The 17,222-nt window shown below is 37.6% G+C and overlaps 1 protein-coding gene across 1 annotated transcript in view; it reads right to left on the bottom strand.

Annotated features, from left to right (window-relative positions):
• OPHN1 (oligophrenin 1) overlaps window positions 1–17,222 on the bottom strand; it is a 609,375-nt gene that overhangs the window by 14,922 nt on the left and 577,231 nt on the right. Inside the window, exon 21 of the mRNA XM_032620572.1 lies at window positions 15,992–16,315. Coding sequence (XP_032476463.1) covers window positions 15,992–16,315 — 324 coding nt within the window. The remainder of the gene's footprint in view (window positions 1–15,991; window positions 16,316–17,222) is intronic.

Raw genomic sequence — 17,222 nt, forward strand, 5'->3', positions numbered from 1 at the left:
GAATGAAATTAGAACACTCCCTAACACCATACACAAAAATAAACTCAAAATGGATTAGAGACCTAAATGTAAGACCGGACACTATAAACCTCTTAGAGGAAAACATAGGAAGAACAGTCTTTGACAAATAACAGCAAGATCTTTTTTGATCCACCTCCTAGAGTAATGGAAATAAAACCAAAAATAAACAAATGAGACCTAATGAAACTTCAAAGCTTTTATACAGCAAAGGAACCCATAAACAAGATGAAAAGACAACCCTCAGAATGGGAGAATATATTTGCAAACGAATCAACGGACAAAGGATTAATCTCCAAAATATATAAACAGCTCATGCAGCTCAATATTAAAGAAACAAACAACCCAATCCAAAAATGGGGAGAAGACCTTAAATAGACATTTCTCTAAAGAAGACATACAGATGGCCAAGAAGCACATGAGGAGCTGCTCAACATTAGTAATTATTAGAGAAATGCAAATCAAAACTACAATGAGGTATCACCTCACACCATTTAGAATGGGCATCATCAGAAAATCTACAAACAACAAATGTTGGAGAGGGTGTGGAGAAAAGGGAACCCTCTTGCACTGCTGGTGGGAATGTAAATTGATACAGTCACTATGGAGAACAGTATGGAGGTTCCTTAAAAAACTAAAAATAGATTTACCATATGATCCAGCAGTCCCACTACTGGGCATATACCCAGAGAAAACCATAATTCAAAAAGACACATGCACCCAATGTTCATTGCAGCACTATTTACAATAGCCAGGTCATGGAAGCAACCTAAATGCCCATCAACAGACGAATGGCTAAAGAAGATGTGGTACATATATACAATGGAATATTACTCAGCCATAAAAAGGAACGAATTTGAATCATTTGTTGAGACGTGGACGGATCTAGAGAGTGTCATACAGAGTGAAGTAAGTCAGAAAGAGAAAAACAAATATCGTATATTAACACATGTATGTGGAACCTAGAAAAGTTGTACAGATGAGCCGGTTTGCAGGGCAGAAGTTGAGACACAAATGTAGAGAACAGACGTATGGACACCAAGTGGGGAAAACTGCGGTGGGGTGGGGATGGTGGTGTGCTGAATTGGGCGATTGGGATTGACATGTATATACTGATGTGTATAAAATTGATGACTAAGAAGAACCTGCAGTATAAAAAAACAACAAAAACAAAACAAAACAAAACAAAAAGAATTTTGGAACAATGTGAATGAAATGCAAAATAATATATGTGAGACAGTTCATACTCATTGATCCAGTTGATCCACTTTGGGGAACAGGCCCAAAGAAATTAACTCTAAAGAAAAAAAATAAGGAAAACAAGTAGCACATAAACATGCTCCTTTTTTTTTTTTTTTTTTTTTTTTTTTTTTTGCGGTACACGGGCCTCTCACTGTTGTGGCCTCTCCCGTTGCGGAGCACAGGCTCCGGACGCGCAGGCTCAGCGGCCATGGCTCACGGGCCCAGCCGCTCCGCAGCATGTGGCATCTTCCCGGACCAGGGCACGAACCCATGCCCCCTGCATTGGCAGGCGGACTCTCAACCACTGCGCCACCAGGGAAGCCCTAAACATGCTTCTTAACAGCAAAAATTCAGACCCAACCACAAAGGCTGATAAACAAACAATTCAATTCTTACAAGTATTTAACCAATATATATTATGCATGAAATGACAAGGATTTAGGCTAGGTCAAAAAATGGATTCATATAAAATAATATTAAGCGAAAAAAAGTCCACAAAAAATGTTCATGGCCTGATGAACAACATCTGGAAATAGACACGTTTGCAACTATGCAAGGGTGTTAGTAGATCTTGATATTCATTCAATTTTTGTCAGTAAACCTTGATATTCATTGTTTTCTTCTACAAAACTTTTTTAGGTAAATGTAAAAAATATTAACTTTAATCCATATAATACTGTTGTAAGATTTACCTTAAGTATTTCCACACTGTATTTCTTCTCCTTAAAGATTTTCTCAGTGACTATAAAATGTACAGGATAAGTTCAAACTCCTTAACATAAATTCAAGGCCCTCTATGAGCTGGTCCCAAATTATTAAACCAGGTACTAGTGCTAGACTTTAAATACCAGCTCTACTTTTGTTAAACTGGTCTCCTCACTGGCCCTATCAAAGCAGCAAGCCCTTGACTCTTCTAGATGAGACAGTATGGTACAGTGTGGAAAGTAAGTCTGGAGTTGGGCAGACCCTGCTTTCAGGCCTTGTTCTGCGACTTCCAAACTGTGGGACCCTGTGCAGTTATTTCAACTCTTTGACTATCAAGGTATTCATCTGGGAAATGGATATAATAACCCGTCCTCACAAGCTGGTTGTAAGGACTAAATTAGATGGCTTTTAGAGAATACCTAGCATGTAGCAGGGATAAGTAAGTGTTAGACTCTGTTATGCTTCTTTCCTGATATATGTCCCTGTTCTCATGTCTTATCTGTACTGTAACTACCCCTAAACAGTCAGCTCAAATCTCAATCCTCTGAACACTTGAGCTGGCATTGGTAATTTCCATCCATGTAAGCACTCATGAAGTACTTATATATTGCTCCATGGGGTTTTTTAATTCCTCCAGCTAGTCATTCTGGTGAGGCAGACAGATATGAAAAAAGATAATGATAATACAGTGTGATTGGTGTTCTAATGGAGGTATGAAGCAAGTACTATTCATTTACACACTAGGCTGTATCTTACATTTCTGGACATGCCATTCCCCTTAGCACCTGGTCAGTTACACAGAATTGCAGCTAAAGAGTGACCAAAATAATAATAATAATCCAATTTTTCTAACACATTATAATATTCAAAGCACTCTCCCAATTAACTATTTGATGTTCACAATAAGCTTGGGAGGAAAGAATAGCAGATGGGTCTTATCTTTGCCATTTTATAGAGAAGGAAACTAAGGTTCGGAAAGGTGAACTCACTCACCCGCAATCATATAGTTACGTAAGTGGTAGAGTGAGGACTAAAACTCATATCTCCTGTTTCTGCATCCACTTTTCTTCCCAGTGTCTGCTGTTTTGTTGTTATTAGTAGTAATATAAAAAGTTATAAATGACAATAATAATGGTAATGGTAATAAAATAACTGGTAAAAAAATTTAGCTACCTTTTTTATTGAACACCTGCTCTGTTCCAGGTACTATGATAATATACTCAGTACTTTATGCATATATTCTCATTTAACATTGGCCCTAACCCTGAAAGACAAGAAGCATTATGCCTATTCTACAGTTGAGGAAACAGAAACACAGAGATGAGAAGTATAACCCCATAGTTAATTGGCAATAGATTCAGGTCCATCTGCTTTCCAAAGCCCAAGTGGTCAGAAGTACCAGTGATTTTCAACCTTGGCTATACATTGGGAACATTGAAATTATACAGTACTGGGGACCCATCCCCAGAGAGCCTAGTTTAATTGATTGGGGTAGCACCTTGGTATGGGTATTTTTAAAAGCTCCCCAGGTGATGCTATGTATAGCCAGAGTTGAGAACCACTAGGCCACATGATGCTGCTTGCTCACTGCAGATCGGATTATAACAGCTGACAATGCTGTTCCATTTCTACTGGTCACTGGAGGAGGTATTGGATAGGAAGCATATGCTACAGTCAGAGCCAGAAAACATTTCTACCTGAAGCTGTGTCCACCCTAAGGCTACTGTTTCCTTTGGTGAGAGAACCAGATGACTCCCCCTGAAATATGAAACCCATTCATTTCCCAGTTGCAGCCACATCCAAATAGACATCAACCCAAGGCCTCAGAAAACAAATGTCATCAGCCTTGCATCCTCCTAGGCTCTTTATTGGGTGCTGCAAATTGATGATTCATTTTAAGTCAAACTTTGAAGTAGTAGCAATGGGCTTTCTTGTTTGAAAGACCCCAATGTTGTTCTCTCCTGCCTCTAATTTGCGACAGTGTAGCCACAGTGTCAAACTGAGGAGGCAGGGATGGAAGAGTAATAATAACTGGGAGTCAAAAGACCTAGATTCCAGTCTTAATACTAAAACTAACTTGCTGTGTGAGCTTGAGCAGATCACTTCCCTACCTGTACAATGTGAACTTGGACTATTTTCCAGATCAGTAGGTCCATGATATAAGTCTATAGGCCTATATCTCTCCCCGCTGACTTTTATATGCTACAGTGGAATACTCTAGAAGTCAGTTCTGATCATGTACCTAACCAGCTTGAAAAAAATCTTCAGATAGAAAGATAGATAGATACTAGATTTAGATTTCACAGCTCCCTGTTGCCTGCAGAATAAACTCAAACATTTTTTAACCTGGAATTCACTACCTTCTTCCACCTGGCCTCAACTGATGTTTCTGGTCTAACTTTCCACCCTTCCTCTTTACATATCCCATAGTCCACAGAAACAGTATTATTTCTTGTTCCACGTACACATCCTACAATTAATCATTTCTTTCCTAGATGCCCTTTACCCCTTCTAATATGCCCAAATTTGCATCATCTATTAAGATTCAGCTTAAGTGCCACATCTCTTAGAAGCCTAATATGCTCCAAGTTCCTTTCTCTTACTCTTACAGCACCAACCACCTTGTACTTTGAATCAGGGCTCTTTGTTTTGGTGGCTCTATCTCCCCTATTAAAATGGAGCAACCTGAGAGCTAGATCTAAGTGGGATTCCTTTCTGCATGCACCAGGGGCCCAAGTAAATTGCTTTGCATGTAACTGGTATTCAATACTCATTGAGAAAAGAAAAACGCAGTTCAGTCCATTAGAAGGACAACGGAAAAAGCTTTCCCTTTTGAAGTCCCCATTTGTGCCATCTGTGACAAACACAAACATGATATACCCAAATTTCAGGGTTATTCTAAAATCTAAATTGAAAGGTGTTCAATAGACTGAGTGTTCCTTGAGGGCTTTTGTGCCTGGCCTTATGCTCTCACAACAGATGCAGACAAATGATTTGACATTGACTTTGCCATCCAGGGGCTTAAATCTGAGTTGGAGAATGAAGTCATACTCATGGGAAATAAGCATGAATACAGTAACTCAGCATCCACAATTAAAGGGTCAAAGTTGGGTGCCAAAAGAAGTGAGGTAAGGGAGAGTTCCCTCGGGCAGAATTGTCAAAAGGCTTCATGGAGGTAATAGGACTTTAGCTGGACTTTGAGGGATGGCTAAGAATCCTTCCTTGCCCCTTCCCCTTATCAACAGTCCTCCTATTTCTGAGTGTTTGGAATGGTCAGAGATAGGTTGAGGGTGGAAAGAGTAGTTCTGAGCTCTTTTATGACACCTACATTTGAAGCTTGAGGCTTCTCATAGGCTCTAGAATATAGAAGAGTAAATATCTACCATCTTCCATGCCTGCCATTTCCTGAGAGGTTGTTACCCAACCACTACCACTATCATTTTTTGAACTTCTTTTATATTACTAGATGTTTTGTATACCTAATCTTACTTAATCCCCACAAAAACCTTACCTGCAATATAGGCATTGTCCCCACTTACAGTTGAGAAAACTGGCTCAGAGAAGTGAAGTTCACCTAATTAAGATTGTGTAGTTAGTAATTAGCCTCCTGTAAAAGCAAAACAACTGCTACCTTTTACTTAGTACTCATTATGTGCCAAGTACATTGGTATCTCATTTCATCATTACAGCAATCCTATAGGCACAAATATCTTCATTTTACAAATTAGAAATCTAAGGCTCAGAGAGGTTGTGACTTGCCCAAGGTCCCACAGCTAGGATGAGGCAGAGCCAGGATTCAAACTCACATCTCAGTGACTCTGGAGCCTAAGTCATATCTGAGACTTCACTAAGCCTTTTGAGCTTATTGGTATTTTTACCAAATTGTACTTCCTTTTAATTTATTTTTAACCTCGGTCCACAACTTGACTCTGGACCTCCCTCTCCAGCCCAACCTATCCTCTCCCTCCCCATTCTCTATCAAATGACCATAACTAAAGAATTTTAGCATTTATAGATTTCTTAGGACTTGATAAACATCAATATTCAACCTTAAGCCAATTTCTTCCACCTTTTTTTACATCCATCTATACCTCACCCGAGAGTACAGAGTAAAGGGAGGCTGTTTTGACTTGTAGATTCCCTCAAACTTCTAGAATCATCTATCTCTTTCTACGACATTCCCCCATGATCACCTTAAAGCCTCTGACCCCTGTGAATCAACTTGGAGTTAGGCTCCAGGAAAGCCAGAGAATGAAAACTAAACACAGTACATTATTAAAAGCATAATGAGTCCAAACAAGAAAATGTGGATAATGGCCACAAAGCTCATTACTGCAAGAGCAAGTCTGTGCCTAATACTTTTAGAGCAGATGCAAATGCTACTCATAGCATTAGTCACCCCAGTGGAGAATTGATGGCCCTGTGGCTGAGCAGGGCCTTACAAGCACCCTTTCCCCAAGCCCAAAAGCAGGCTACCAGAATGCAGTCTTCTCTCTCCAGTCAAGACAGAGGCTCCTAAGCCCATATGTCATAGGGTCTCAGTGTGGATGTATTCTCCATTTTTATCTCAGAACCTCTGGCACAGTGAAGGGCTCTTTACCCCATGCTCCTACTGGAATGTATTCTAACTCCCACTAGAACATGGATGACACTGGACTGGGACTAGTTGCTTACATGCCAGCCTCGCCATGAACCTTTGGAGGGCAGGGAACATGGCCATTCATCTTTGTCTCTCTAATTGCACAGCACTGTGCCTGAATAAATGAACAAATACATGTAAGTAGATGTCCTTCCTCTCCGTTCCCCAAAGGAAAGTCCTAAGTCCCTTTGTAGAAGCTACAAAATGCCCTTTCCAAAGCCAGGCCTGGTAAGAGGCAGCAACATCAAAGGAAGGCAGGAAATTTGGCTTGTATAATTTTGTTCCTCCAAAAGTGAATGCTTCTTAGAAAACAGAAAGGGGAAGGTAGCTGAAGCCACTTAAGAAATAAGAATGTGATACCCAGGGAGCCAAGGTTCAATCCCCATCTCCACATCTTACAATGTGGGTGACTCTGGGCAAGCTGTTTCACTTCTCTGAGCCTCAGTTTCTCCATCTGTGAAATTGGGAAAATAAAACTTATCTCAAAGGCCTATCAGAATGATTAGATGCAATAGATGAAGATACATGTCCAGTTCCACATGTGGAACAGAAAAGGGCCCTTGACAAAATTACATCAGCAAACAATATTGGTTACATTATCAAGTTGAGTGTCATGGAACAAAGCAATTTAACATGCACCTTGTTTTTGCTATCTTTAATTACTAAAAAATATGTGGAGCACATCCAGTCTATTCAAATGTTGGATCAATGCAAGGAGTGAAGATGGTGGATAGGACAGTGGCACAGTTGTATCACTAAAGCAAAGAGACCTATGCATTGACCCTCAGGATGGCAGGTAAAGCTCTGAAGAAGGAGCTGAATTGAAGTGACAACAACAAGATGCAGAGTGGGTCAGCTAAGGTGACAGCTCTCTCCCTGTGACATTGCCATTTCAGGCTGTGGGATAGAACCTGTGGCTAACAACTATTAGTTATAGGTTGGGATCAGAGTTTTTTGCAGTTTTTGTTTAGTTGATATTTGTTCTGATGCCCAATATCTGTCACTGGAGTGACAGCCAAAATGGGGAGGAAGGGAGGGAATACGATGTGAGGAGGTGGGAGTAGGGAAAGTTCCAAGAGGCAACTACACCAGAGGTTTGGCTAATTCTTCACCAAGGGCAGGAGTACTACCTCAGTTCTACTTCCTGTAGCCAAGGCTGGAGGCATGGGTCTTTGAGAAAACCTGCATCACACTGGCCTGTTGCTAACTGATTTAAGGCAGAAAGCAATGCCAGGGAGTGCTGTGGCCCAGATTTAGATAGTCTGGCTGATACTGGACAGTCAAATGAGTACTCGCATTAACTGAAACCATTAGATCAGAGCAGCTGCCGCCAGCAGCCTGAGGCAGGACTAAGGAGGAAGGGGAAGAGTGGAATGTCGTTGGGATTTAACTTTGCAGCAGAAGATGGTGAAAGCAGAACTGATAGGGAGGGCTAAGTTACTGTGTGGGCTGAGCTGATAAGATCTGACTGACCCCAAGGCTTGGTGACAGGCAAGACAAACTTTACTGTGATGAATATAAGTTGAGTTATCCAGTTATCTACCAGATTGATGTGAAGGTCAACATATGACTTATAAATTGAAGCAGTTGTGTACATAGAAGTCTGGCTTAACTTGTTACTTCCGAGAAGAGGCAAATCTTATGAAGGGGAGGAAAAGTGGAAGGAATTAATAACATATTCTGCATATTGATTATATAGCAGATACTTTATTTGTTATTCCTTTTAACCTTAGCAATAATTCTGAGGGATTAACTGTTTCTCCCATTTACAGATAAGGAAACCAAGGTACAAAGAGGTTAAATAACTAAACTGTAATCATACAGATGCATCAGTGTCAAGCTAGAGAATTCATAGTCAGTTACTTAGTAGAAATCTTTTCAGAGCCCCATAGAATAGCTTTTACTGAATTGTGCTCTGAGACAATGCCATCAACCCATATTGAGGTTGTTACATGCAACAACCCACATCATGAAAGCAGCTCCAGACAACATGTAAACAAAGGAACATGTTTCTGTTTATGGACATGGAAAATTGAATTTCATATAATTTTCGTGTCATGTCATATTTTTCTTTTGACTTTTTTTCAACAAATTAAGGCTTAGGCTTGCTAAGTCCTTATAAAAGCTTAAAGACAATAGGGACCCTGTATGTCTTATTCACTCTTATGTCTTCAACACCTAGAAAGGGGCCAGTTACACAGCAATTATTCTTACTATTTTTAAGTTCTTATATTTTTCTATATTGTGAAATGCCTTAAATCTTTTTTGGAACAGGACATGATATAAAACATAAGGCACATTTTTAAAAGGCTATCTAGCTAGAAAATAAAAGAGTCAGGATATGGATCTAAGCCTTTGTGATATCAAAGTCTCTTTTTTCATAGAATTATATTCCCCCTAGTCCCCTCTAGATTAGTCACAACCTCCCAACATGAGTCTCCCCATCTAGTAGCCAATTAAATTTGCAGAAGTCAGCCACATTTTGAATTTGTAACTTAAAAAGCCCATAGTTTTGCTGCAGTTGTGCCCTCTTGTCCCTATTTCTACTATACTGGAAAGTAAGAATGAGAAAACAATAGTTCACAGGTTCAAAGCTTCTTATAGGAAGGTAAAGTGATAGTTCTGCCTTACTGGAAAGAACACAGACTTTGATGCCTGCCAGACTTGCTAAGACTTAGATCCCAGATCTGCCAGTTACTCACTATGAACCTTTGGCAATTAACACCTTTGGGAGCCTCAGTTTTCTAGTAGAAAAAATATATATATTCTTCACAATAAGTTTGTGAGGATAAGAAATATTATGCTAGTACCTAGTACAGTGCCAGGAACATAGCAGATACTTAATAAATGGTAAATATAATGCACCTAATGTAGAAGCACCAAAATATATAAGGCAATTATTAACAGACTTAAAGGAAGAAATTGATAGCAACACAATAATAGTAGGGGACTTTAACACCCAACTTACATCAATGGATAGATCATCCATACAGAAAGTCAACAAGGAAATAGCAGTCTTAAATGAAACATTAGACCAGATGGATTTGATAGATTTGTACAGAGCATTCCACCCAAAAGTAGCAAAATACATATTCTCCTCAAGTGCACATGGAACATTCTCAAGGATAGACCATATGTTGGGACACAAAACAAGTCTCAATAAATTTAAGAAGATTGAAATAATATCAGGCAACTTTTCCAATCACAATGGAATGAAACTACAAGAATCAACTACAAGAATCTACAAGAATTACAAATACGTGGAGAATGAACAACATACTACTGAAAAACTATTGGGACAACAAAGAAATCAAAGGAGAAATCGAAAATTACCTGAAGACAAATGAAAATGAAAATACGACATACTTAAATTTATGGAATGCAACAAAAGTGGTACTAAGAGGGAAGTTTATAGTAACACAGGCCTACCTCAAGAAACAAGAAACACATCTGAAAGAAACAATCTAACCTTACACCTAAATGAACTAGAAAAAAAAGGAAAAAAATGAAGCTCAAAGTCAGTACAAGAAAGGAAATAATAAAGATCAGAGTGGAAATAAATGAAATAGAGACCAAAAAGACAATACAAAAGATCAATGAAACTAAGAGCTGTTTCTTTGAAAAGATAAACAAAATTAACAAACCTTTAGCTAGACACTAAGAAAAAAGTCTCTGATAAGTAAAATCAGAAATGAAAGAACAGACATAATAACAGATACCACAGAAATACAAATAATTATAAAAAAATGTTATGAATAACTATATGCCAACAAATCAGCCAACCTAGAAGAAATGGACAAATTCTTGAATCCCAACCTTCCAAGACTAAGTCATGAAGAAAGAAAATCTGAATAGACCGATCACTAATAAAGAAGTTAAAACAGTAAACAAAAACCTCTACCAAACAAAAGTCCAGGACGATACGGCTTTGCAGGTGAATTCTACCAAACATTCAAAGAAGATTTAATACCTATCCTTCTCAAACTTTTCTAAAAACTTAAAGAGGAGGAAAAACTTCCTAACTGATTTCACAAGGCCAACATTACCCTGATACCAAAACCAGACAAGGACAACACACACACACACACACACACACACACACACACACACACACACACAAACAGAGTTACAGGCCAATATCTCTGATGAACATGGATGAAAAAATCCTCAACAAAATATTAGTACATCCAATACAATACATTAAAAGGATCATACATTGTGATCAAGTAAGATTTACTCCAGGGATGCAAGGATGGTTCAATATGTACAAATCAATCAATGTATAAACCACACATTAACAAAATGAAAACTAAAAAATGTATCATCTCAATAGATGTAGAAAAAGCATTTGGCAAGATTCAATATCCACATATGATAAAAATTCTCAATAAAATGGGTATAGAAGGAAGTACCTCAACATAGTAAAGGCCATATATTACAAATTCACAGGTAACATCATACTCAATGGTGAAAAACTGAAAGCTATCCCTCTAAGATCAGGAACAAGACAAGGATGCCCACTCTCACCACTCTTATTAAACATAGAATTGGAAGTCCTAGCCAGAGCAATTAGGCAATAAGAAGAAATAAAATGCATCTATATTGGAAAGGAAGAAGTAAAACTGTCACTATTTGCAGACGATATCATTTTATACATAGAAAACAGAATAAAGAAAAAAGAATGAAAAGAAATGAAGACAACTTAAGAGACCTCTGGGACAACCATAAACACAACAACATTTGCATTACATGGGTGCCAGAAGGAGAAGAAGTAGTGAAAGGAACTAAGAAAATATTTGAAGAGATTATAGTTGAAAACTTCCCTAACATGGGAAAAGAAATAGTTACCCAAGTCCAGGAAGTGCAGAGAGTCCCATACAGGATAAACCCAAGGAGAAACACCCCAAGACACACAGTAATCAAATTGACAAAAAATAAAGACAAAGAAAAATTATTAAAAGCAACAAGGGAAAAATGACAAATAACATACAAGGGAACTTACATAAGGTTAACAGCTGATTTCTTAACAGAAACTCTACAAGCCAGAAGTAAGTGGCATGATATACTTAAAGTGATGAAAGGGGAGAACCTACAATCAAGAATATTCTACCTGGCAAGGATCCCATTCAGATTTGACAGGGAAATCAAAAGCTTTAAAGAAAAGCAAAAGCTAAGAGAATTTAGCACACCAAACCAGCTCTACAACAAATGCTAAAAGAACTTCTCTAAGTGGGAAACACAAAAGAAGAAAAGAACCTACAAAAACAAACACAAAACAATTAAGAAAATGGTAATAGGAGCATACATATCAATAATTACCTTAAATATGAATGGATTAAATGCTCCAACCAAAAGACACAGGCTCGCTGAATGGATACAAAAACAAGACCCATATATATGATGTCTACAAGAGACCCACATCAGACCTAGGGACACATATAGACTGAAAGTGAGGGGATGGAAAAAGATATTCCATGAAAATGGAAATCAAAAGAAAGCTGGAGTACCAATACTCATATCAGAAAAAAATAGACTAAAATAAAGAATGTTACAAGAGACATGGAAGGACACTACATAATGATCAGGGGATCAGTCCAAGAAGAAGAGATAACAATTATAAATATATACACACCCAATATAGCAGGACGTCAATACATAAGGCAAATGCTAACAGCTATAAAAGAGGAAATTAACAGTAACACAATACTAGTGGGGGAATTTAACACCTCACTTACACCAATGGACAGATCAACCAGAAAGAAAATTAATAAGGAAACACAAGCTTTAAATGGCAAAATAGACCAGATAGATATAACTGATATTTATAGGACATTCCATCTGAAAACAGCAGATTACACTTTCTTCTCAAGTGCACATGGAACATTCTCCAGGATAGATCACATCTTTGGTCACAAATCAAGCCTTGGTTAATTTAAGAAAATTGAAATCTTATCAAGCATCTTTTCCGACCTCAAGGCTATGAGATTAGAAATAAATTACAGGGGGAAAAGACGTAAAAAAACCCCACGCACATGGAAGCTAAACAATACATTACTAAATATCCAAGAGATCACTGGAGAAATCAAAGAGGAAATCAAAAAATACCTAGAGACAAATGACAATAAAAACACGATGATCCAAAACATATGGATGCAGCAAAAGCAGTTCTAAGAGGGAAGTTTATAGCAATACAATCCTACCTCAAGAAACAAGAAAACGCTCAAATAAACAATCTAACCTTACACCTAAAGTAACTAGAGCAAGAAGAACAAAAAAGAACCAAAGATAGTAGAAGGAAAGAAATAATAAATATCAGAGCAGAAATATATGAAATAGAAACAAAGAAAACAATAACAAAAATCAATAAAACTAAAAGCTGGTTCTTTGAGAAGATAAACAAAATTGATTAACCTTTAGCCAGACTCATCAAGAAAAAGAGGGAGAGGACTCAAATCAATAAACTTAGAAATGAAACAGGAGAAGTTAGAACGGACACCATAGAAATACAAAGCATCATAAGAGAGACTACTACAAGCAACTGTATGCCAATAAAATGGACAACCTGGAAGAAATGGACCAATTCTTAGAAAGTATAACCTTCCAAGTCTGAACCAAGAATAAATAGAAACTGTGAACAGATAAAACACAAGTAATGAAATTGAAACTGTGATTAAAAATCTTCCAACACACAAAAGTTAAGGACCAGATGGCTTCACAGGTGAATTCTAACAAACATTTAGAGAAGAGCTAATACACATCCTTTTCAAATTCTTCCAAAAACTTGCAGAGGAAGGAACACACCCGAACTCATTCTACAAGGCCACCATCACCCTGATACCAAAACCAAAGATGCTACAAAAAAACTGATGAAGATAGATGCCAAAATCCTTCACAAAATACTAGCAAACAGAATTCAGTAACACATTAAAAGGATCATACACCATGATCAAGTGGGATTTATCCCAGGGATGCAAGGATTCTTCAATATATGCAAATAAATCAATGTGAAACACCACATTACTAAATTGAAGAATAAAAACCATATGATCATTTCAATAGATACTGAAAGAACTTTTGACAAAATTCAACACCTATTTATGATAAAATACTCACCAGAGAGTGGGCATAGAGGGAACCTACCTCAGCATAATAAAGCCATGTACAACAAACCCACAGCAAACACCATTCTCAATGGTGAAAAACTGAAAGCATTTCTGCTAAGGTCAGGAACAATACAAGGATGTTTACTCTTGCCACTATTATTCAACATAGTTTTGGAAGTCATAGCCATGGCAATCAGAGAAGAAAAAGAAATAAAAGGAATACAAATTGGAAAAGAAGAAGTAAAACTGTCACTGTTTGCAGATGACATGGTAATATACATTGATAATCTAAAGATACCACCAGAAAACTACTAGAGCTCATCAGTAAATTTGGTAAAGTTGCAGGATACAAAATTAAGGGAAAGAAATCTCTTGCATTCCTATACACTAATAATGAAACATCAGAGAGAGAAATTAAGGAAACACTCCCATTCACCATTGCAACAAAAATAATAAAATACTTAGGAATAAACTTGCCTAAGGAGGTAAAAGACCTGTACTCAGAAAACTATAAGACATTGATGAAAGGAATCAAAGATGACACAAACAGATGGAGAGATATACCATGTGCTTGGATTGGAAGAATCAATATTATGAAAGTGACTATACTACACAAAGCAATCTACAGATTCAATGCAATCCCTATCAAACTACCAATGGCATTTTTTACAGAACTAGAACAAAAATTTTTTAAATTTGTATGGAGACACAAAAAACCCTGAATAACCAAAGCAATATTTAGGGGAAAAAAATGGAGCTGGAGGAATGAGACTGACTTCAGACTATACTACAAAGCTACGGTAATCAAGACAATATGGTATTGGCACAAAAGCAGAAATATAGATAAAAGGAACAGAATAGAAAGCCCAGAGATAAACCCATGCACTTATAGTCAACTAATCTATGACAAAAGAGGCAAGGATATACAATGGAGAAAAGGTAGTCTCTTCAGTAAAGTGGTACTGGGAAAACTGGACAGCTAAATGTAAAAGAATGAATTAGAAAACTCCCTAACACCATACAGAAAAATAAAATGGATTAAATACCTAAATGTAAAACTGGACACTGTAAGACTCTTAGAGGAAAACATAGGAAGAACTACGTAAAGAACTCTTTGACATACATCACAGCAATTTCTTTTTTGACCCACCTCCTAGAGTAATGGACATAAAAGCAAAAATAAAGAAATGGGACCTAATGAAACTTAAAAGCTTTTGCACAGCAAAGGAAGCAATAAACAAGAGGAAAAGACAATCCTCAGAATGGAAGAAAATATTTGCAAATGAATCAACGAACAAAGGATTAATCTCCAAAACATGTAAACAGCTCCTGCAGCTCAGTATTAAAAAAACAAACAACCCAATCAAAAAACAGGCAGAAGATCTAAATAGACATTTCTCCAAAGAAGACATACAGATGACCAAGAGGCACATGAAAAGCTGCTCAACATCACTAATTATTAGAGAAATGCAAATCAAAACTACAAGGAGGTATCACCTCTCACTGGTTAGAATGGGCATCATCAAAAAATCTACAAACAACAAATGCTGGAGAGGGTGTGGAGAAAAGGGAACCCTCTTGCACTGTTGGTGGGAAAGTAAATTGGTACAGCCACTATGGAGAACAGTATGGAGGTTTGTTTAAAAACTAAAAATAGAACTACCATATGACCCAGCAATCCCACTACTGGGCATATACCCAGAGAAAACCATAATTCAGAAAGACACATGCACCCCAATGTTCATTGCATCACTGTTTACAATAGCCAGGTCATGAAAGCAACCTAAATGCCTACTGACTGACGAATAGATAAAGAAGATTTGGTCCATATATACAATGGAATATTACTCAGCCATAAATAGGGATGAAATTGGGTCATTTGTAGAGACGTGGATGGACCTAGAGAGTGTCATACAGAGTGCAGTAAGTCAGAAAGAGAAAAACAAATATCGTACATTAATGCATATATGTGGAATCTAGAAAAATGGTACAGATGATCCAGTTTGCAAGGCAGAAATAGAGACACAGATGTAGAGAACAAACGTATGGACACCAAGGGGGGAAAGCGAGTGGCGGGGTGGTGGTGGGATAAAAAAAAAAAAAAAAGAAACCTAAGTAAGAGATTATAAAATCCATTCAATGGAGAATATTTTTAATTGGTAAGATCCTATGCATAATTCTATGTTATTTTAATGAAATTATTAAAGTGAACAATTTCTAGGGAAATATTTAAAAAAAATAGTTGAGGTAATTTCTCTTCCCCGTGGGATTTCCAAGCACTTACCTTCCTTGTGGTGAGCCAGGGGCCGAGGAGCTGGTCTCTTTACATGGAAAGAGGAGGTCTTAGTGGGCCCATGGCCTGGCACAGGTCCATTGGTGGCCTTTGGTATGGCCTTTGTCCCTCCATCCTGCAGCCTAGATACCAACTTCCCCACATCCACCTCGAGGCAGGACTCCAACTTGCCATCTGAAACAGGCCGGCTTGGGGATTTCCTCCCATGATCTGCTTCCCCACTTCTCGGCATAGGCATTTTGGGGTGTTGTGGCATCTTGGATGGTTCTATACTGCTGATGATAGTACCATTCGGTGTTCTGTGTTGGATTTCATCTAGGAAAAGATGGTGCAAAGAGGAAACATTAATGATAACCTTTGTATATATAATATTGCAAAGTTATACACCTATTCAAAGGAGCTATTGTCATGGAACAAATCAATGATATCCCACAAAATCAGTCTCTACCCATTCCAGTTCATGTGGAGTCACAAGTCTCATAAAACAGGGAATTCAAGTTAAGATCTGAGTATTATTTTCATGACCACAATTCAGCAAAACCACAATATGCCAAGATACTTTATTTAAAGGGATATGTTAAAAAGGGACCTAAGAGACCCCAATCAATTGTACATTATATTACTTTTAAATAAGGTACCATTTAATCCCTATTTCTATTTCTCTCAAAAGTAATTTATAAAGATCTCTTAAATTTCAAGGTAATACACTTAACAGAATTTAACTTCTTTCTCCATCCTCATAAAGACATCCTCAACTCACCACTTTATGGCTTTCCCTTAGCTTTTGTGGTCTACAATTTCCTGTGACAATAGTATATGCTTTTCAGTTGCCCTGTTTCTTAAGTAAAGCTTTGAGTCTCTAATGAGAGCCAAGGATATTCTCCCTAGAAAAATTAACCTACACAAATACATGTAAAATTTTGAAAACTAATTTTAAGAGATTCATGGAACCCCCTGAAGCTGTTAATGAACCCCCGATTGAGAACTCCTGCTCTAAGGAAATTATCACCTTCCTTGGTAATAGAAAATCTAGATCAGAGTGTAGTGGTTAAGAACAGAGGTTCTGGTCAGCTAAATGAGACCTGAGAGATATGTCAACCAGTTGTAATATATGCGTCTTATTTGGATCCTGGTTTTTTTCAAAAAAAATGTAAAAATAGGAGAATTTGAATACTGACTAGATAGTGATCTTAAGGAATTACTATTTTGTTTAGTGTTCTTT

The sequence above is a fragment of the Phocoena sinus genome, chromosome X (assembly GCF_008692025.1).
Source record: "Phocoena sinus isolate mPhoSin1 chromosome X, mPhoSin1.pri, whole genome shotgun sequence".
Taxonomy (NCBI): Eukaryota; Metazoa; Chordata; class Mammalia; order Artiodactyla; family Phocoenidae; genus Phocoena; species Phocoena sinus.